This window comes from Sapajus apella, unplaced genomic scaffold (assembly GCF_009761245.1).
Source record: "Sapajus apella isolate SASKATOON/1434 unplaced genomic scaffold, GSC_monkey_1.0 scaffold35, whole genome shotgun sequence".
NCBI classification, from domain to species: Eukaryota; Metazoa; Chordata; class Mammalia; order Primates; family Cebidae; genus Sapajus; species Sapajus apella.
Window position 1 is genome coordinate 6,745,433 of NW_022436975.1, and position 23,135 is coordinate 6,768,567.

The window sequence follows — 23,135 nt, forward strand, 5'->3', positions numbered from 1 at the left end:
CCAAGTATCCACTAAAAAGAAACAGTGTACTGATATATGCTAAAACATAGTTGAACCTCAAAAACATTATGCTAAATAATGCCAGACAAAAGACTTCCATATTGTATGATTCTGTTGATATAAAATGTCCAGAATAGTCAAGTCTATAAAGCCTAGAAGGTAGACTACTGTTTGCTTTGGGCTGTGAGTGGAAATGAGGAAAGACTGCAAATAGGGACAAAGTGTTTTTTTGGGTTGAGGAAAATGTCTGCATATAGTTCCATGACATTTTATCACATTTGTAAGCACCACCACTAGAAAGATGTAGAACTGTTTTATTCCACAAAATCTTGCTTGGGCTACCCGTTCTCGGCCATCCCTATTTCCCTCCCTGCACTATCGTTAACCCCTGCCAACCACTGATCTCTTCTCAATATCTGGTAATTATGTCATTTTGAGAATGCTATATAAATTAAATCATCTAGTGTTAGAGATCATTGCCAATAATTTAATGTAATGATTGATATTGTAAAGTTTAAGTCTGCCATATTATTTTTTGTTTTCTGTTTTCTCTGTTTTTTTTTCACTTCTTTTTTTCATGCCTTCCTGTGAAATACTTCAACATATTTTAGAATTGTATTTTGATTCTATATTGTTTGTAGGCATATCTCTTTATATTTTTAATAACTGTTCTAAGTATTAAATTATACTTACAAAACTAGCAGTCTACTGATGTGGATATTTTACTAGTGTTTAGTGTAGCCCTTTAATTCTCTTTACCCTCCCTCATTTGTAATTGTTTTAATATTTCCTCTACATTCATTGAGAGCCAAATAAAACAATATTACACTTTTTGCTTCAATTGTCAAAAACAATTTAGAAAGTTCAGAAGGAAAGTTTATTGTATGTATTCTTATTTTTGTTCTTTCTGTTCTTTTTTCTTTCTTTATATTCCCAAATTCCTTTTTTATCATTTACTTTCTGTCAGGTAACTTCCTTCAGTTGTTCTCTTAGAGTAAGTCTGCTGGTGACAAATATTCGTAGGTTGTCTTCATCTGAGCATGTCTTGGTTATCTTCATCCCTCAAGGGTATTTTTGTTGGACATAGAACTCTGGTTGACAGCTCTTTTACTGTAGCACTTACAAAATGGTTGCAGTATCCTTCAGGGCTTCTTGACTTTTGATGAGAAGTCACCTGTCATTTGAATTGTTTCCCCCTTTTTTTCCTATAGGTAATGTGTCATCTCTCTCTGGCCGCTTTCAAAATTATTTTCATTGTCTTTAGTTCTCTGAAGTTTGACAATGGCGTGTCTTAGTGTAAATTTCTTCAGGTTATTGTCCTTGGGGTTTGATCAGTTTCTTAAATCTGTAGTTTGTTTTTTGATAAATTTGGGAAGTTTTCAACCATTATTTCTGGGAATATATTTTGAGGCCCACCTGCTTCCTCCTGTCCTTCCGAGCTCTTTTGTTATAGTTCTGCAAGTCCCTGAGGTTCTGTTCAATTTTTTTTTTCCAATCTATTTCCTCTCTGTTGTTCAGATTGGGTAATTTATATTGCACTATCTTCAAGTTAACTATATAATTATTTCCTGTCTTTTCCATGATGCTGTTGAACCCACTCATTGTGTTTTAAAATTTTGATTACTGTATTTTTCAGTTCCAGGATTTCCATTTGGTTCTTCTTTATATCTTCTATTTGAAAGGCTATTATTTCATTTGTTTCAAGTACATTTGGAATTGCTTGTTGAAGTAGTTGTATAACATCTGCTTTAAAACCCTTGTATAATTCCAACCTCCGTGTCATGTTGATGTTGTCATTTGTTGACTGAGTGTCTTTTTTTTTTTTTTTTGAACAGGGTCTCACTCTGTTGCCCAGGCTGGAGTGCAGTGGTACCATCTCAGCTCACTGCAACCTCTGTCTCCCGGGTTCAAGCGATTTTTATGCCTCAGCTACCTGAGTAGGCTACAGGTGAACACCACCATGCCTGGCTAATTTTTGTATTTTTTGGTAGAAGTGGGGTTTCACTATGTTAGCTAGGATGGCCTCAAATTCCTGACCTCAAGTGATCCACTTGCCTCGGCCTCTCAAAGTGCTGGGATTACAGGCCACTGTGCCTGGCCTGACCGAATGCCTTTGTCACTGAAGTTGAGATTTACCTTGTTCTTGGTATGATGAGTGCTTTTTAAAAGTTGCATTCTGGACATTTTGGGTATTATATCATAAGATTCTGGGTCCTATTTAAATCTTGTGTTTTAGAAGACCTCCTCTGGCACTACTGGCAGGGGAAAGGGAACTCACTCCTCTTTACCACCAGATGTGGATGGAAGCTCTCACTATTTACACTGCCTCATTTGACATCCTGAGGAGGGATACGCCTCATTATTGCTGGGCGGGGAAGGGATTTCAGGCTTTGATATGGTTTGGCTGTGTCCTCACCCAAATCTCATCTTGAATTGTAGCTTCCACAATTCCCACACATTGTGGGAGGGACCGGTGGGAGGTAATTGAATGATTAGGGTGGGTTTTTCCCATGCTGTTCTTGTGACAGTGAATAAGTCTCATGAGATCTGGTGGTTTTATAAAGGGGAGTTTCCCTGCACAAGTTCTCTCTCTTGCCTGCTACCACGTAAGAAGTCCCTTTGCCCTTCCTTCATCTTCTGCCATGATTGTGAGGCCTGCCCAGCCATGTGGAATGGTGAGTAAATTAAACCTCTTTCCTTATAAATTTCCCAGTCTTGGGTATGGCTTTATTGGCAGCATGAGAACAGACTAATACAGCCTTCCTTTGTGGTCTCATTTACCCTGCAGAGTGTGGTGGGCAGGAGGGGTGGCGACAGACCCATCACTACCAAACAGTGGTGAAAGTTCTGGCTTCCCTCTGGGCTTCTTCTGATACCAACAAGGGAGTGTGGTGGCTTTACTCCCAGGTGGAGATGGAAGTCTTGGCTCTCCACTTGGCCTTCACCGATGTCACCCTGTGTAGGAAAGACAGGGATGCCTCATTATCACTGGGGAAGGGCAGAAGTCAAGGTTTCCGAAGGCAGATGAGAGTATGCTGAGGCCTGGGTTTTTTCCTGTGGTGTTTAGCTGGGGTAGGGCAGGTTAAATGCATAAATGTTTTTTGAACATTCCATCATGACCATCTAGTTTTTAAAAAGTTCTTAGTTAATTGCCTAAATGTTTTCTGTCTTGCTCGGTTGCCCCTTTCCTGGACCCCTGGCTAGAGAGAGGTGACTTTCATTGGTGCATTTTATTTTATTTATTTATTTTTTTTTGAGACGGAGTTATGCTGTTGTTAGCCAGGCTGGAGTGCAATGGCGCGATCTCGGCTCACCGCAACCTCCACCTCCCGGGGTTCAGGCAATTCTCCTGCCCCAGCCTCTTGAGTCGCTGGGATTACAGGCACGCGCCACCATATCCCAGCTAATTTTTTTTTTTGTATTTTTAGTAGAGACGGGGTTTCACCATGTTGACCAGGGTGGTCTCGATCTCTTGACCTCGTGATCCACCCGCCTCGGCCTCCCACAGTGCTGGGATTACAGGCTTGAGCCACTGCGCCCGGCCCTCATTGGTACATTTTAAATCTGCTCCTATTAGTGTTTTTGGGTCACTGACTTCTCTAGCACCTAGTTTGGGATACATGGGACAAAAAGAAAACCCAGAGAACACACTGCTGTGTCATTCCTTGAGTTCTGTGATTCTTAGCCATTCTGCCTTCTTGTCTGTATCTTTCAGTGGATTTGCTTTATATATTATATCTGGGGTCTTCGGGTGTACTTAGTGAGATGAATAGGGAGAAGTGGTCTCCTGCATTTTGGTTGGACTATTAATTCTCTGCAACTAATCTGACCATTTCATTTTGCCATTCTACTTTATAATGTAGGAGTACTGACTTACATGACCAACAAGTAAATTGCATAAAGACATGAAAAGGCAAACAATGGGGTTTATCAAAGATATTTCTTCACTATTATAAATCAAGTTTTGAAGTCCTATCATAAGAATGCATGCTAAATAAAAAGAAAACCTAAAATATTTTCTTCAACATGTGGATATGTGTAATTTTTTTTTTGAAAAAAATGATATTACCAAAGACTTGCACATGAATGCTCATAGAAGTATTATCTGCAAGAGTCCCAAACTGGAAATAACCTAAATGTTACTCAAATGGTGAATGAATAAATAAAATACAATAAAATCATATAATAAAACATTTGAAAATAATAACAAATGAAGTACTAATATATGCCACAACCTGGATGAATCTCAAAAATATTATGCCAAGTGAAAGATGGCAACCACAAAAGACCACATATTGCATAACTCCATTTATATGAAATGTTCAAAATTGGTGAATCCATAGAGACAGAACGTAGATTCTTGGTTGCCTGGGGCTGGTGTAGGGGTGGTGGGATAGGTACAGTTTCCTTCTTTCTTTCTGAGGTGTTCTAAAATTAGATCATTGTAATCTTGGAACAACCCTGAATATTCTACAAATCACTGAATCATCCACTTTTTTTTTTTTTTTTTTTTTTTTTTTGAGAGGACTCTGTTGCCCAGACTGGAGTGTAGTGGCGCGATCTCAGCTCACTGCAACCTCCACCTCCCGAGTTCAATTGTGAATCACCCACTTTAAATGGGTTAATTTTATGGCATGGAAATCATATATCAACAAAGCAGTTTAAAAAACTAGATGGTCATGATGGAATCTTCAAGATAAGGAAGCACGTAGGAGCCCTCTCTGCCCTCTGTTTTCAGTCAAGGCAGCTATTTGTGTCTGACTAACCAAATGACTTGGCTGAAAGAATAGTATGAGATGTTTTTGCTATCAAAAAAATGTTGGCTTATATATGTTTGTTCAACAAGGTAAGAAAAAGAAGGGATGAATCTAGTGAAAATTAGAGAATTCCTAGGTGATAGGATGATATGTGCAGCAGACTACCACGGCACACATTTACCTAGAGCAAACCTGTATATGCTGCACATGTACCTGTGAACTTAAAATAACAGTAAAAAAAAAAAAAGACGGTGGTTCAAGCCTGTAATCCCAGCACTGTGGGAGGCCGAGGCAGGTGGATTACGAGGTCAAGAGATCAAGACCATCTTGGTTAACATGGTGAAACCCCATCTCTACTAAAAATACAAAAATTAGCTGGGCATGGTTGCGCGTGCCTGTAATCCCAGCGACTCAGGAGGCTGAGGCAGGAGAATTGCCTGAACCCAGGAAGCGGAGGTTGCGGTGAGCCGAGATCGCGCCATTGCACTCCAGCCTGGGTAACAAGAGCGAAACTCCGTCTCAAAAAAAAAAAAAAAAAGAAAATTAGAGAGTAAGTCTTGAATACATTTGCTATCTTAATGACAACAGTCTGCGTATACTCAAATTTTTGCTAGTTCTCTCTTCCTTTTAAATAATACATTCCATACCATAATCTTCTAGATAGTAAAGTGTATTTGGGCTGCGTTTGCCTTCCCTCCACCTCTAAGCACCATGAAGACGGGGGCTGGGACTGTCTTATCTGTAGTCACATGGACAGGGTCTGATGGTGGATAGAGATCAGGCTCTTTGGTTATCATAGGACTTTAGGTTGCAGACAGGCATGCTAAGGCACGAGGGAAGTCCAGTAGATGGGGCTGGGGATAACCAGGTTCAGGAGGGCTGGGTACAGACAGATAGATGTCAGGGAAAATCAAGGTGTAGACCAGGAAATGGTGCTATTCCATCATATCATAGCAGATCAGTGCTTGGTAGCAAAAGCCAGGAAAGAACGGTTTCATGGCCTGCCTGCACTGGGTGCTGCTTACTGTTATTTTACATTTGTGTGGAAGGCCAAGGCAGGAGGATTGTTTGAGCCCAGGACTTCCAGACCAGTCAGGGAAACAGAGTGAGACCCAGTCTCTACAAAAAATAAAAAATTAGCTGGATGTGGTAGTCCCAGCTACTCAGAAGCTGAGGTTAGAGAACCAACCTCCCAGAACTTGAGCCTGGGAGGTGGAGGCTGCAGTGAGCCATAACTGTGCCTCTGTGCTCCAGCCTGGGTAACAGAGGAAAACCTTGTCTTAGAAAAAAAACAACAAAAAGAGAAAACAATACAAGACAAAATATATTTATGGTTGCTAACCTATAGCAGGTTCTCAGTGCCCCCCACAAGGCTACTATACCTCCTCTTCCAATCCCCCTTTCATTCCACTGGGTGACTATTCCACAGCTTCTCCTGTCTCATTAGATTAATAACACCACCTCCCCCTCATTCACACCCTCAATGGATGGCTTCACATCCTAGGTTGCTGAGACGGAGAAGCAGTCAGAAGGAAAGGTCACCTCTCCACCAGTATCACTGCCTATCTTTCTGCTACTGGACGTGGCCTTCTCTGTAATCTCTGCTGAGACATACACCTCTGTTGTGCATTATATCCCATCTCCTTGTTATGCACTCAAGGATGTGGCTCTAAGAATTCTCCCTGCTCTTACCTGTAGCATTCAATCTTCTATTTTGACTGGATCATTCCTATCAGCATACACACATACTATACCTCAAACGCTAACTGATTTTAAATATGGAAAAACAAACTAACAGAATGAAATCTAACAAAAAAATTTATCTCCACATGCTAACTCCAATCTCTCTCCTTCTAGTTTTCTCTTGCCTCTCTGCCCAATGAGGATTTTATCCCTACTGTTCTACCAAAAAAGGTCTTGAGGTTACAGATAAATGCCACATTGCTAAAGCCCATGCTTAGTTCTCAGCACTCCTCTTATTTAAATATGAGTACCATTTGACACAGTTCGTCACTACCTCCTTTTGAAACATTCTTTCTTTTGGCTTCCGGAACACTACGCTGTTGATGAACCTTTTCCTCATAAACTCCTTTGCTGGTTCCTCAGGCCTACTGAGCCAACCACTGCAGCAAGACCCCAGGAAATTCATGTGCACCTTCAAGCCTGGGAAGCGATAGTTTAGATACACATTGACATGTGCCAGAGACAAGTGATACCAAGGAGAGGGCATGGTGGCTCAACTGGATAACGGGTACCTGCTCTCTGTCCTCAACTGGAGTTGTGGGAGTAGAACGTATACTACGGGAGATGCTCAGAAAAGGAGAGCCCATTTTGTGCTGTCCTATATGTAAGAAATGTTACCTTTACTAAAAGTGCCCCCAAAGGATCCCTTTAATTGAAATTCCTTCAGTATCAAAATAGAACTGATCCATGTGAATTGTTTATCAGACATAGATTATAGAATTCAAGAGAAAGTCAAGAGAAATGCTACATTAGTCCTTAGCTATTTAAGGGCAGATTACATCTGACCCCAGCCTTTTTGAATTTGCCTTCAATTTGGAGCTGGTAATGATATAATTTATGCCTAATGCTACCTTCATGCCTATTTCTACCTGTAAACACAAATTTCCTTACTGATTTAATAGCCATGTCTTGTGTAGACAGTGATAATTATAAATGAAGGTTTGTATCAAAGAAGACACTATAATTTCTCTTATCTACACCTCACTCTTGCTCTTTCTTCTCATTCCTCCCTACTCCTCTCTCCACTTCTCTCTCATAGGTGGTCTGTAACAAAGTCAGTATTTATGAGGCAAAGTGTGCAGTTTCATGATCTTTTTCCCTTCGTGATCGGTGTGGGAAAACATTGTGGCGCACATGCTTGAACCTGGCCCTGTTTCCCCGGAGGACCCCTTATCTTGTTTTTGTTGTTCAGAGCTGAGGCAGGAAGCCCAGTAGGAAACCCGATTAGATGAAGCATCTTCAAGTCCGATTAGACCACAGGTAGTCATTAGAAGGATCAGGTGCCATCTGGAGACTTCATGTGTGACAAAGTCCTGAAACATGTTCAAACCCCACTATGAGTAAGGGAAGCAGTGCAAGCGTGCTGAGTATGCAGTAGTATAAAATCATAGCATTTCATTGTATGCTGCTTCTGTTGTTTGTCCTGTGTTATGCTGAGTCACCAAATTGTGTACACTCACAGTCATTTCAGAAGTACACCAATGAGGTAATACGCAAGAATGCCTAAATAAAACAAAAGGCTTCATTCTTTTCTTTTTAAATGATTACCAGGAGCAAGTACTGACTTAGAAACTTACCAGAATGAGAAAAATGTCAATTTCATTTTTAGCTGCACCATACAACTTTGTCCCTTTAACATAAATAAATGAGGGTTAAAAGTTGTCTGGGAGAGAAATGCTTGGGTATTGGTGAAGTGTTTTTTCTGGAGAAGAACACTAGGCAAGAAAGAGGATGCAAGGGAAACCTTTGTAAGGAAGATTTCAGAACTGCAGAGCATGCTAGGAACTAGCTTGTTTCTGGCTGTGGTCTCCTTAAGGCGAACACTCTCTGGTGATTAGCATCACCGTGGATTAAATTAATTGGCTATACTCAATCCCCTGCTGGACATACTGAGAATAAATCCAAAGACATTAGTTTCTTTGCACGAAATGGGGTTACATATCCAGTGACATTTATTTGAGCAATTTAAACAACTTAAACATCTTTTTCTTTTCTTAATAAGGGAAGTTTCAAGTTCTGGTAAGTACAAAACTATTTGAAATCTTTCTTTTGAAAATATTCTCTGTTTTGCTAGTTGTATTTTGTTTTCCATGTAATACCTAGATTGTATACCTGTGTTCTGTGTTTAACTGTTAGAAAAAGAATAAATGTTACTAATAATTATCTTTTACATAAATATGCCAGCAAACTTCACAATATGCTGATATTGAAGTAGAATGGACTTTCAGTATCAGGAAATCAAGTAATTCTACTTTATTCAAATGAGTAATGTTTGTTTCTCACAATAAAAGTACTATATGCTTCTTATAGACTTCTGGGCAATACATTAAAGAAGAAGGCAGCTGCCTGCAATTCAACAATACTGTGGCTACCACAGTGAATAACTGGTATTTTTCCTTTTTGAATCTCTTCTCCCAACTGTACCCCCTAGGCTTATGAAAATCTGAAACGAACTAATTTTCTTGCAACATCGAGTCTCTGAATTGTCAAAAGAATGAACATTCTGTATATTCTGTATTTATCAATTTTCCATTTTTTCTACTTCATTATTTGTGACTTGTCTGAATTCACATTATGTGGTAGAAAATTAAACTTAAAATATAATTAGTGAAATGACGCATGTAAATCTGTCATGTTTTGTCACGTGAGTGGGGAGTGAAGACACAGCCCTCTTGATAGAGGCAGCCATTTAGTTCTGAGCAGCACAGCTGTAAATGATTGATTTAAGTGGGGTTTGATTGAAACTAATGATGCCACAGATAAGCCTAGCCACAGTTGAGCCTAAGGGTGTTAAAAAACCTGCCTAATATTAAAGAGCAATGAAAGTATGCATGATAGCTCCTCGGTCTAACTTTAGGCAATAAAGAGGCTCTGCAGAGAACAAAAGATGATGTTGGTAGCAAGCTGTCACGTCATTAGAAGCGGATTTTAAGGCAAAGAGTTTTTGTAAACCAGCCTCCTTGTTACCCATAGGGAAGTCAATGGTGAGGCAAGTGGAGGACTTCAAGATTCTACAGTTACCTCTTCCCACCTCCACTTCTTCAGCCTAAACTTCTGGGTGAATTAAACCATTTTATAATGCTTAGTTTATTTGTTCCCTAGGTAGCCCTTAAGTATATTACTGCCTTATTCCAACTTTAGAGGGCGTAAGATAAACCTTATTATTGAAAATGTATGTAAGGATACTTTGCTACATTTCCATCCAAATTTTGATTCGTTTTGAAAACTGATTAAGAATGGAGCACGGCTAACATAGGAGAACACAACAAAGTTACGGAAGGCTGGTAGCTCTGTTTCACAAAAGTGGGCACTCTACTGTCAAAACTTAATGAACACTTTGGTAGTCTTGCTCATGTGCACCAGGTAAATGCTGTACCACCTCCGCCTTCTTCCTGGAGGGCATCTCTACCACTCTTTGCCTCTGGCATCTCAACTTTAGACCAGGCTTTCCTCTGGAAATTGCCCTGTCTTCTCGCTCCTACCCTCAATCCCTCAGGCTGTTAGACATCCCTCCTTAATATCCTCTTGGTACCACAACTCTTCCTTTTCTTCAGTTGAGCTATTGAGTTACTCTGTGAACTTCCCATGGACTCCATAGGAAATGCACATTATTAAGATAGGGCAAAGGCTGATTCACTTCCTTCAGAAATACTTTGGTTTGCACTGTCTTTCCAAATGATGACATTGTTCACTCAATGAATAGAAATCCTTTTATTCAATGATAATACCTAATCTTTATCATGTTCGGGGCTTTACATACAAGGTCCCCCTTGTCATGGGGCAATGTATGTAAGGATACCTTGCTACATTTCCATCTTAAGACTCACCCACAAGTATGCAGAATCTCAACTCTCTACCTAAAAGTTCCCCCAGTGATTTCTAGGAGTTCCCAGAGATTGATTCTCTCACATAATATGAAGATGATGTGAACTTGTATTTTTGTTTTGTCACTACAGCAGACCGAACAAGGTGCCTGGCAACCACCCTGTTGGAAGCACTTACTGTGCAAATGCTTCTCCACTGGTGGGGACCTGGCATCTTCCCAGGTCACGGTATCTTTAGCACCTGCCCTTCATGCACTGGGCTCAAAACCAATGCTCAGGGCTGGGTAGCAGTGGGACAGGGACAATGGCAGCTGCCTCTTTCCTCCTATTGTCTTTATCTTCCATGTTTTCCCTCCCAGCCCCAGCACAGAATGTTTCTCTTTAGCCAACACTGACAAACAAAACTACCCACAAAAATCTTAGCGTATTGGCTTAGCATATTGTGTTTCCAAAGTGGTCACTAGGTTAACAGCTCTCCAAATAGTGAGATTCAGGCATTACACAAGTGACATTAAGAGCCTCATGATGCACCTACACTAAAAAAAAAAAAAAAAAAAAAAATCATTTTCCAAAATTAGGTGAGAAATGTGTCTCAAATATTATTCATGTACAATATTTTCAAATAAACATATAAGTAAATCAACCAAAATATAATTGAAGGCAAAGAGTTCTAAAGCCTTATTCATTTTTGTTTTCTTTTGTTTTGTTTTTCTTGAAACGGAGTCTCGCTCTGTCACCCAGGTTGGGTGTGCAGTGGCGTGATCTCGGTGCACTGCAACCTCTGCCTCCCACATTGAAGAGATTCTTCTGCCTCAGCCTCCAAGTAGAGTAGCTGGGATTACAGGCACACACCACCATGCTCGGCTAATTCTTGTATTTTTAGTAGAGATGGGGTTTCACCATGTTGGCCAGGCTGGTCTTGAACTCCTGACCTCATGTGATCTGCCTGCCTCAGCCTCCCAAAGTGCCAGGATTACAGGCATGAGCTACCGTGCCCAGCCTAAAGTCTTATTTAAATACTGAAGGAACTCATCCTTCTCATCGTTGCTGAAGCCAACGATGTCACATGGTGATTAAGCAGCCTGCCCAAGGTCAGACCGCAGTTGACCAGATGAGGATGAGAAGAGGTTGCAGTTTTGCTGACTCCATTATGAAGCTGGATTCCCCAGCTCCTGATACACATGTCTGCTACAGCTGCTTTTTTTTTTTTTTTTTTTTTGGTCTTAAGTGTTATAATTACTTTAAACCTCTGAGGAAGAAGGAAGGGAAGACATCTAATTTCTAGGCTGATCTTCAAATTTATTTTCTAAGTTACATTTAAATAAGATTTGCAAATCAGATTGGAGATATATGAAGAATCTTGGATAACAGCTTGCAAACATTTAAGTAGATGATTTGGGCCAGATTTACAGCTGATATACAATGATAAACATGCCTTTTTCCATCTCTATATTACCAATTACGTTTATTTTGTTTGTTTAATTTGTCTTCAAGGCTGCAGGACTTTCTTATTGTGTCAAAAGGCACTAATAATTAAAATTATTTCAAACAATACAGAACGGCCACAAAATGCCACAAATGAAAACAAGGCCAGACCCAGATAAATCCATCCACTTGCTGTTCATTTGTCAATCAAACACCGGTTTCACTGAGAAGTGGAAAAGGAAAACCTTAGTGCTTTGCCTGAAAATTACTCTTCTTGAATTCTCTCCTGAAGTTTTAACTTTAGAACCACTAGTGGGACCAGTAACCAGACTGCATCAGTTTTAGCAGCCCATAGCAATGCTGTCATTCATTCAAAGAACATTTTTGTTTAGTGCAGTGTTTCCCACATTTAGGTAAGTGGTGTGTAAGATGATTTGCCTGCATTTTCTGCAATCTGCAGTGGAAAGATCTGATTGTATCGTGAGTTAGTTCTTACTGAAGGTTCTATGTGACAGATTCCTCCTAGAAATGTCAGGTACATTTTCCTCTAGACAATTTGAACTTTAAAAACATTTCCTGTTTCTCCTCTATTTCTGTATTGTCGGGATATGAAGGACTAAATGGATGAATTCCAAAACTCTCTTTTCTCAGTGGATGGTTTCTGATTTGTGTCTCTGTTGTTTTTTAAATTGTGCAATAATACCTGCTAATTTTAAAGTTTCACAATGTTGAGGAATGTATAAAAAACATGAATATTATCCAGAGTTCTGCAATCCAGAGATAGCCACATCAACATGGGACTGTATGTATTTCTGGACTTTTCCCCAAATCATATAACTCAGTCACGTGCCACGTAACACTATTGGCCCCATAAGACTATAATACCATATTTTGGCTGTATCTTTTCTATGTTTAGATACACAAATACCTCTGTGTTACAATGCCTACAGTATTCAAACAGTAACGTGCTGCACAGATTTTTAGCCTAGGAGCAGTAAGTTATACCACAAAGCCTGGGTGTGTAGTAGGCTATACCATCTGTTTGTGTAAATACACTCTTTGATGTTCACACAATGATGAAATCACCTAACAATGCATTTCTCAGAACTTATTGTTAAATGATGTGACTGTATTTAAATCAATGGCATAGAATGTTTTGCAAACTGCTTTTTTTCACTTAGTAATATGTCATGACCGTCTTTCTGTGCCAAAAGATGTATCTATAAGGTCATGTTTAATGGTTGCATAGTTTGCCATTGCATGGGTGTATATGTGATAATTTATTTATCTAGGCCCTTATTAGTGTGTTTAGGTTGTTTTTAACTTTTAAATTATAAATACCCTTATTTAACTGTTTATTTCTTTTTATTATAAGTCCCTTAAAATTATCTTTCAAAATTGACAGATATAATGAATGGACAAATGAAAGAATAGACTTCTAGGAATATTCTGGATGTCTGCAACTATATTTAGCATGTATTAGTATTACCACGTATTCGCTATGCCGCTGTGATTCTGGAGATGAAAAATTTTCTTTTTTCCCTAGGTCTCAGCCAAAATGAGTGATACCCCTTCTACTGGTTTTTCCATGATTCATCCTACTTCTTCTGAAGGTCAAGTTCCCTCCCCTCGCCATTTGAGCCTCACTCATCCCGTCGTGGCCAAACGGATCAGTTTCTACAAAAGCGGAGACCCCCAATTCGGCGGGGTTAGGGTGGTGGTCAACCCTCGCTCCTTTAAGTCCTTTGATGCTCTGCTGGATAACTTGTCCAGGAAGGTGCCCCTACCTTTTGGAGTGAGGAACATCAGCACCCCTCGGGGCAGGCACAGCATCACGCGCCTGGAGGAACTGGAGGATGGAGAGTCGTACCTATGTTCCCACGGCAGGAAGGTGCAGCCTGTGGACCTGGACAAGGCCCGTCGGCGCCCACGGCCCTGGCTCAGCAGCCGGGCCCTCAGCACGCATGCGTCGCCCCACTCCGTGGCGGTCGCTGCTCCCGGCATGCCGCGCGCCCCACGGAGCCTTGTGGTCTTCAGGAATGGTGACCCGAAGACGAAGCGTGCGGTTCTTCTGAGCAGAAAGGTCACCCAGAGCTTTGAGACATTTCTGCAGCACCTGACGGAGGTCATGCAGCGCCCGGTGGTCAAGCTGTACGCCACGGACGGAAGGAGGGTGAGCGTTCTGGAGGCTCCTCGAGCTTGAGCTCATTTTGGGCACCCTGCTAATTGGGTTCGTGTGGGGTGTAAATGGTGGTCCCGGGGAAGGAAGTCCTCCTTCCTCCCTGCCTGTGTACGTGAGTGCGTGTGTGCCGATGCTGCCTTTGTTCCTTTGTCAGATTCTGACTGGAATCTCATCTTTACCTCACACTGCCTAGCCCTTTCTGTTTTCCCTGAGCCCCCAGTTATATAATGTTTTCGCGTGGAATCCAATCTTGACGATATTTTCTGGAAAGGAGTGGCGAAGAGTAGTAGTTTCATAGAGGAGGCATTTTCCTGGGATCCCTGCTGGGAGATAACTGACCCTCCCACCCCACCTTGACTTTTGGTATTTCTGCTTATTTTGTATACACCACTGGTGCCTAAGAAGATGCTTGGTGGTGATGTCTTTCAAGCCTAGGAGGTTGTTGATTTGATTCCATCAAAGTTATAAAATTACCGCTTAGAACAATATGTGCTCATCTCAGGATAATGACTCTGGTCTCTTTTAGGTTCCCAGCCTCCAGGCAGTGATCCTGAGCTCTGGAGCTGTGGTGGCAGCAGGAAGGGAGCCATTTAAACCCGGAAATTATGACATCCAAAAGTACTTACTTCCTGCTAGATTACCAGGGATCTCTCAGCGTGTGTACTCCAAGGGAAATGGAAAGTCAGAAAGCAGAAAGAGTAAGTCACTTACTAATATATAGCCCGTATTTTTAGCTCTGAGATTTTTTTTGCCTCAAGAACAGCAGAAATCCGTGTTTAAATGTCCAGTTTCTTTCACCACAGAAGTGAAAAGAAGATTTAAAAACATTCCTAACTGAAATTAGTTATATTCATAGTTGGAAAGAGTCATAGAAATTATCTATTTTTTAGACTTTTCCAAATCAATTATATGTCTGTTTAAATTGATTATGTGTGCTTTTTTTTTTTACATAAAATACCTAGTTAAAAAAATAAAAATGCCAGCATTTCTTGCTTTAGAGTGGAATCTGTGTAAGTTTCTTCTCTGGTAGTTGCAGAATTTTCTCTAAATAGTACTATGCAGCGTTCATAGCTGACCTCTCAGCAGGTTAGCAAATTGATTGTATTTTTTAAAATCTATGCCATGTGCTCTGCCTTCTGAAGTTATTCCTATAAAAATCACAGGTCCTTAGATCTACTTTTTATTTATTTAAAAAGGTTCGTGTAACCAATTCATGCTGGTTAACGTAATGTAGTTTGATAATTCTGTAGGATCTGCTGCACAGTGTAGCGTTATCCTTTGGATAGGGAAGAAAGAGGATCTCTTCAGGCCCAAGGATGTGGGATAAGCTGTAAATTGCCTATGCAGCATGGCTAATCTCATTATTCATTGTACTCAGTATTTTCAGGGAAACTAGCTCTTTGCTAAAGTACTGATTATTTTTTATACTTAAATTTAAGTTTTGTATCTCTTTAGACTTGGATAATATGTATTTTAAGTAGTATACTCTCTGCTTACTGCTAATGTCGGTGAAACTCATCCATTATTTATTGTTATTTAATTATTTCGTAGATATATTCAATTGATTTATTAATGGTTCTATTTTGTAAGCATTAGGTTTCCACATACATGTTACAAATATGGTAGCGCTGTTTCACCTTTGTCATTTTACTAAAATGGTTCTATTATGCCTGATACAGGTTGATGAGTATGGTTTTTGATGATTACAGGGAATCTGAGGGATTTGTTAAGTTTTACTTCAAAAAATTGAGTGAGACACTTTGATTTACAATTTATGTAAAAACATATTAAAAAAAAAGAAAAAAATATTTCTGGATTTATACTGTGTAACTTTAAAGGAGCTTACCTGATGGCAAGTCTGTGCAAATCTATATAGACTTGCTAATGGGAATTTTTTTTTTTTTGAGACAGAGTCTCACTGTGTTACCCAGGCTGGTCTTGAACTCCTGGGCTCAAGCGATCACCTGCCTCAGCCTCCCAAAAGTGCTGAGATTACAGGCATGAGCCACTGCACCTGGCCCAGGCATTTTGATCGAATTTAAGAAGCAAAAGTGCCAAGGTTAATGGTGAAGACACATGTTATTATGTCTAGCTCTGTTCTCTCTTGTATCCTATATTAAGTCAGCTGCAATGATTATACAAAGTGTATGCTAAATTAATAATTACTACTTGATTAATTCAGTGTTAATTATAAAAAGTTTTTGCTTTCATAAAGCTATAGATATCTCTTTTGATATGAGTAGGTGGGAAGAGGAATACCATCATAAATAGTTGCTTGCCTTGTTTGAATGGGTAAGCGGTACTTGGTCAGAGTCCAATTTCAGTATTGGTAAACAAAACAACAAAATGAAAACCCACAAAATACTTTTATCTTTGAGAGAATTCTTAGCAGTTTTTACTTTATACATTTTTAAAATTAAAATTACCTTATTGAACTTTTTAACATTAAAATTCTCTGAACCTCACTGAAGGTGAAGTAGAGTTAGAGATCTCTTCTAAAGAGTGGTTTGAAAATATGTACCACTATTATAGTAGGTTTTCTCAAATAACTATCGGGAAGATACATAGGTTGGGCATGGTAACTCACTCCTGTAATTCCAGCACTTTGGGAAGCGGAGGCAGGTAGATCACAAGGTCAGGAGATAAAAAGCATCCTGGCCAACATGGCAAACCCCCATCTCTACTAAAAATACAAAAAAAAATTAGCTGGGCATGGTGGTGTGCACCTGTAGTCCTAGCTACTTGGGAGACTGAGGCAGGAGAATTGCTTGAACCTGAGAAGCAGAGGTTGCATGAACCGAGATCACACCACTGCACTCCAGCCTGGCGAGAGAGCAAGACTCTGTCTCAAAAAAAACCAAAAAACAAAAAACAAACTTAGAGCTTAGAAACATATCAGTAATATTTTATTATGAAATACAGAAAATATGCTGTTTTTCATACTAATTATTTTCCTTTTTCTTTTTTTTTCTTTGCTGCCTCTTCCTTCGGATATTTCTAATTTCTCTGCCTTTCATATTATATTTTGATGTGGGCACGTTTTACTCTTAAAATCCTTAAAGTAAGCACACATGTGTCTTCAAGCTCAAGGTCCCAGATTTGTTCTGTTTCTTCTGAGAAAACACATAATAATGATTGCTACTTAGACTATTCTTTTATTCCTGAAAATTACTTGGCCTTAGAAAAAAATGATTCTCAGAATTTACCAATATATCCTTCAGAAGATGATATTGAGAAATCAATTATTTTTAATCAAGATGGCACTATGACAGTTGAGATGAAAGTTCGATTCAGGATAAAAGAGGAGGAAACCATAAAATGGACAACTACTGTCAGTAAAACTGGTCCTTCTAATAATGATGAAAAGAGTGAGATGAGTTTTCCAGGAAGAACAGAAAGTCGATCATCTGGTTTAAAGCTTGCAGCATGTTCGTTCTCTGCAGATGTGTCACCTACAGAGCGAAGCAGTAATCAAGAGGGCGGTTTGGCAGAGGAGATAAACATTCAAATGACAGATCAAGAGGCTGAAACTTGCAGTTCCGCTAGTTGGGAGAATGCTACTGTGGACACAGATGTCATCCAGGGAACTCAGGATCAAGCAAAGCATCGTTTTTATAGGCCTCCTACACCTGGATTAAGAAGAGTGAGACAAAAGAAATCTGTGATAGGCAGTGTGACCTTAGTAACTGAAACTGAGGTTCAAGAGAAAATGATTGGACAATTTTCCTATAGTGAAGAAAGGGAAAGTGGGGAAAACAAATCTGAGTATCACATGTTTACACATTCTTGCAGTAAAATGTCATCAGTATCTAACAAACCAGTACTTGTTCAGATCAATAACAATGATCAGATGGAGGAGTCATCGTTAGAAAGAAAAAAGGAAAACCGACTGCTTAAGTCAAGTGCAGTAAGTACCGGTGTCCTAGAAATTACAAGTCAGAAGATGTTAGAGATGTCCCATAATAATGGTTTACCATCAACTGTATCAAATAACTCAATTGTGGAGGAAGATGTAGTTGATAGTGTAGTGTTGGACAACAAAACTGGTATCAAGAACTTAAAAACTTATGGTAACACCAGTGATAGGTTCAGTCCTGTTTCAGCAGATGCAACCCATTTTTCGAGTAACAACTCTAGAGCTGACAAAAATATTTCTGAGGCTCCAGCTTCAGTAGCATCCTCTACTGTCACTGCAAGAATTGACAGACTAATTAATGAATTTGCACAATGTGGTTTAACAAAACTTCCAAAAACTGAAAAGAAGATTTTGTCATCTGTTGCCAGCAAAAAGAAGAAGAAGAAATCTCGACAGCAAGCAATAAATTCCAGGTATCAAGATGGACAGCTTGCAACCACAGGAATTCTTAATAAGAATGAGAGAATAAATGCAGGAGGTAGAATTACAAAAGAAATGATATGGCAAGATTCAGACAGTCCCCTTAAAGGAGGGATACTTTGTGAGGAAGACCTCCGGACAAGTGGGACTGTAATTGAATCAAATACTTTTTGTTCCAAAAGCAATCTCAATCCCATGATTTCCAAGAATTTCCATAGAAACAAATTAAATACTACTCAGAATTCGAAGGTTCAAGGACTTTTAACCAAAAGAAAATCTAGACCACTAAGGAAAATAAGCTTAGGAACACCTATAAAAAGAGAAATCGGTCAAGGAGATAAAGTGTTTTCTCACAATGAATCTAAATATAGCAAAAGTACTTGTGAAAATAAAAGTTTATTTCATGTATTTAACCTCCTTGAGCAAAAACCCAAACCTTATTATGGACCACAATCTCATGCAGAAGTGGCATCTGGGTATTTGAGAGGAATGGCAAAGAAGAGTTTAGTTTCAAAAGTTACTGATTCACACATAACTTTAAAAAGCCAGAAAAAACAAAAAGGGGATAAATTGAAAGCAAGTGCTATTTTAAGTAAACAGCATGCTGCAGCCAGGGCAAATTCCTTAGCTTCTTTGAAAAAACCTGATTTTCCTGAGGATATTGCTCATCATTCGGTTCAAAATTATGTACAGAATTGGTTGCATAACATAAATCCATATCCAACTTTAAAACCTATAAAATCAGCTCCGGTATGCAAAAATGAAATAAGTGTGGTAAATTGTAACAATAGTTTTTCAGGGAATGATCCCCATACAAATTCTGGAAAAATAAATAATTTTGTCATGGAAAGTAATAAGCACATAACTAAAATTGCCAGTTTGACAGGAGATAATCTATGTAAAGAGGAAGATAAGTCTTTTATTGCCAATGATATGGGTGAAGATCTCTGTGAGACACAGGTTGGATCTCTGAATGATGCTTATTTGGTTTCCCTGCATGAATACTGTACTTCGCCACAGTCAGCTATTAATGATCATAATACTAAAAGTCATATATCTCCTGAAAAATCGGGACCAGAGATAAACCTTGTTTACCAAGAAATAAACCTAGCTAAAAAAAGGCGAAGTGTAGAGGCTGCCATTCAAGTAGATCCTATAGAAGAGGACACTCCAAAAGACCTCTTACCAGTCCTGATGCTTCACCAATTGCAAGCTTCAGTTCCTAGTACTCCTAAGACTCAGAATGGAGTTGTTCGAATGCCAGGTTCACTTGCAGATGTTTCCTTTCCTTCTGCAATATGTAATTCATCCACTAATCTCCTTCTAGCTTGGCTTTTGGTGCTAAACCTAAAGGGAAGTATGAATAGCTTCTGTCAAGGTGATGCTCACAAGACTACCAATAAATCTTCAGAAACACTTGCATTATTGGAGATTCTAAAGCACATAGCCATCACAGAGGAAGCTGACGACTTGAAAGCTGCCGTTGCCAATTTAGTGGAGTCTACCACAAATCACTTTGGACTCAGTGAGAAAGAACAAGACATGGTTCCAATAGATCTTTCTGCAAATTGTTCCATAGTCAACATTCAGAGTGTTCCTAAGTGCAATGAAAATGAAAGAACACAAGGAATCTCCTTTTTTGATGGAGGCTGCTCTGCCATTGAGGCATGTGCCCCTGAAGTCTGTGTTTTGGAATTGACTTACCCTCCACGTGAGGTGTGCACTGTAAATAAGGCTTACGTTGCAAAAGAGACATGCAACCCTAGTGACACGTTTTTTCCTAGTGATGGGTATCCTGTGGATCAGACCTCCATGAATAAGGCTTGTTTCCTAGGAGAGGTCTGTTCACTTACTGATACTGTGTTTTCCGATAAGGCTTGTGCTCAAAAGGAGAACCGTATCTATGAGGGAGCTTGCCCAACTGATGAGACCTGCGTTCCTGTCGATGTCTGCAATACCACTGACTTTTTAAACTCTAAAGAAAACACATATACTGATAACCTGGAATCAACTGAAGAGTTAGAAAGAGGGGATGATGTTCAGAAAGATCTAAATATTTTGACAGACCCTGAGTATAAAAATGTTTTTAATACATTGGTGTCACATCAAAATGTCAGTAATTTAAGCCCCTGTGATCTTTGCCTAAGTGAAGAAGAAGCAGAATTTGATAAGAAACATAGTTCTGCAGATGATTTTAAAAATTGTTCACTAAACCTGTTTCAGGATAAAAATGCATATACTTCCTTTGATATGGAAGAACCAAGGACTTCTGAAGAACCAGGCTCAGTAACCAACAGCATGGCATCAAGTGAAAGAAACATTTCAGAATTGGAATCTTTTGAAGAATTAGGAAACCCGGACACTGATATCTTTAATACAGAGGTAAATGTAGGAGAGAAAGCCACTGAGGAATTCTTCCAAGAAGAGATAGAGGCTAGTAAAACTTTAGAATTGCTAGACATCTCTAGTAAGAATATTATGGTAGAAGAAAGAAAGAATGGTATAATTTATGAAACAATCAGTAAGAGGCTGGCAACACCGCCATCTTTAGTTTTTTGCTATGATTCTAAGCAAAATAATGAAAAGGAGACCAATGAAGGAGAAACTAATATGGTAAAAATGATGGTGAAAAGCATGGAAACTGGAAGTTACTCAGAGTCCTCTCCTGATTTGAAAAAATGCATCAAAAGTCCAGTGACTTCTGATTGGTCAGACTATCGACCTGACAGTGACAGTGAGCAGCCATATAAAACATCCAGTGATGATCCCAGTGACAGTGGTGAGCTTGAGAAAGAATACAACATAGGATTTGTTAAAAGGGCAATAGAAAAACTTTATGGTAAAGCAGATATTATCAAACCATCTTTTTTTCCTGGGTCTACCCGCAAATCTCAGGTTTGTCCTTATAATTCTGTGGAATTTCAGTGTACCAGGAAAGCAAGTCTTTATGATTCTGAAGGGCAGTCATTTGGCTCTTCTGAACGGGTATCTAGTAGTTCACCTGTATTGCGGGAATTCCAGGAGGAAGGACAAGATAAGTGTGATATTAATGGTGTGAGGAACAATTATTATAGGGGTGACATTGTGGAACCTGGTACAAAACAAAATGATCATGGCAGAGTCCTCACAGACATAGAGGAAGGCGTGCTGATTGACAAAGGCAAATGGCTTCTGAAAGAAAATCATTTGCTAAGAATGTCATATGAAAATCCTGGCATGTGTGGCAATGCAGACACCACGTCAGTGGACACTCTACTTGATAATAACAGCAGTGAGGTACCATATTCACATTTTGGTAATTTGGCCCCGGGCCCAACCATGGATGAATTATCTTCTTCAGAACTCGAGGAACTGACTCAGCCCCTTGAACTAAAATGCAATTACTTTAAAATGCCTCATGGTAGTGACTCAGAACCTTTTCATGAGGATTTGCTGGATGTTCACAATGAAACCTGTGGCAAGGAAAGAATAGCAAATCACCATACAGAGGAGAAGTGTCCTCATCAGTCAGAAAGAATATGCACATCTGTCACTCATTCCTTTATGTCTGCTGGTAACAAAGTCTACCCTGTCTCTGATGATGCTATTAAAAACCAGCCATTGCCTGGCAGTAATATGATTCATGGTACACTTCAGGAAACTGACTCTTTGGATAAACTGTATGCTCTTTGTGGTCAACATTGCCCAATCCTAACTGTTACTATCCAACCTGTGAATGAGGAAGATCGAGGATTTGCGTATCGCAAAGAATCTGATATTGAAAATTTCTTGGGTTTTTATTTATGGATGAAAATACACCCATATTTTCTTCACACAGACAAAAGTATGTTCAGGGAAGAGAACAATAAAGCAAATATGAGAAAAAACCTTATTAATAATGCCATTGGTGATATATTTGATGAGTTTTATTTCAATAACACATTTGACTTGATGGATAAAAGAAGGAAACAAAAAAGAATTAACTTCTTGGAGTTACGGGAGGCAGGTAATTTAAAGAAATTTCAACCAGATTTGAAGGAAAGGTTTTGTATGTATTTCTTGCACACATCATCTTTAGTTGTGGGTGATATGAATTCAAATACACAAGACCTCAACAGTCAGACAAATGAAATCTTTAACGCAGTCGATGAGAATAACAACTTATTAAATAACAGATTCCAGGGCTCAAGAACAAATCTCAACCAAGTAGTAAGAGAAAATATCAGTCATTACTTCTTTGAAATGCTTGATCAAACTTGCCTCTTAGGTATTTGCCAATTTGAGACATCCTTAAATATTAGCAACAGAAATATTTTAGAAGAACTTTGTATGTTTGAGTATGAAAATATTTTCATTTGGGAAGAGGAAGACATATTAAATTTAACTGATCTTGAAAGCAGTAGAGAACAAGAAGATTTATAATTTCAGTATAAGCACAGTCATTCTCTTTCAACACATTTTTCCCATAATGAGATGAAGCACATGTGAAGAAGATGGACTAGATAATCTTGAAGAATTTCCCACTTCTTCCAATTAGCTTTACCCCAGAAAGCTTATCCTTGGCTAACCAGTTTGACTTTCATAATTTATTTGTTCTGTGTTTTTCCAACAATTACAGATTCATTTTATCTTCTATTTTGGAAGTTTCTATGTGCTTTTGTTCTGAACTTACTTTTTTTTTTTGTATCTATGATTTTTTTTTTTTTTTTTGCCTAGGGCATCAAAATGGGCTAAGGACAATAATTATATCCTTTTATAAAACTCTGGTTAGCTTGGTGTAAAATGTATATTGAATGTATTGGTGAATAAATTGAATAGACATAGCTTCAAAGTACTTCATTTATTCTTTTTAACTACTGATTTGATAAAAGATGTGATTGTAAGATATT

The 23,135-nt window shown here is 39.0% G+C and overlaps 1 protein-coding gene across 3 annotated transcripts in view; it reads left to right on the plus strand.

The window, feature by feature from the left end:
- The window catches only part of RP1 (RP1 axonemal microtubule associated), a 310,814-nt gene that overhangs the window by 37,675 nt on the left and 250,004 nt on the right, over positions 1 to 23,135 (plus strand). The window contains exons 1-4 of one of the 3 annotated variants that reach the window (XM_032296098.1): positions 8,109 to 8,519; positions 13,296 to 13,922; positions 14,458 to 14,629; positions 16,994 to 23,133. In XM_032296098.1, coding sequence (XP_032151989.1) covers positions 13,308 to 13,922; positions 14,458 to 14,629; positions 16,994 to 22,668 — 6,462 coding nt within the window. In that variant the 5' untranslated portion in view covers positions 8,109 to 8,519; positions 13,296 to 13,307 and the 3' untranslated portion in view covers positions 22,669 to 23,133. Of the gene's footprint in view, positions 1 to 8,108; positions 8,520 to 13,295; positions 13,923 to 14,457; positions 14,630 to 16,993; positions 23,134 to 23,135 lie in introns of those variants that run through there. The other 2 variants (XM_032296099.1, XM_032296101.1) reach the window with 2 other exon arrangements.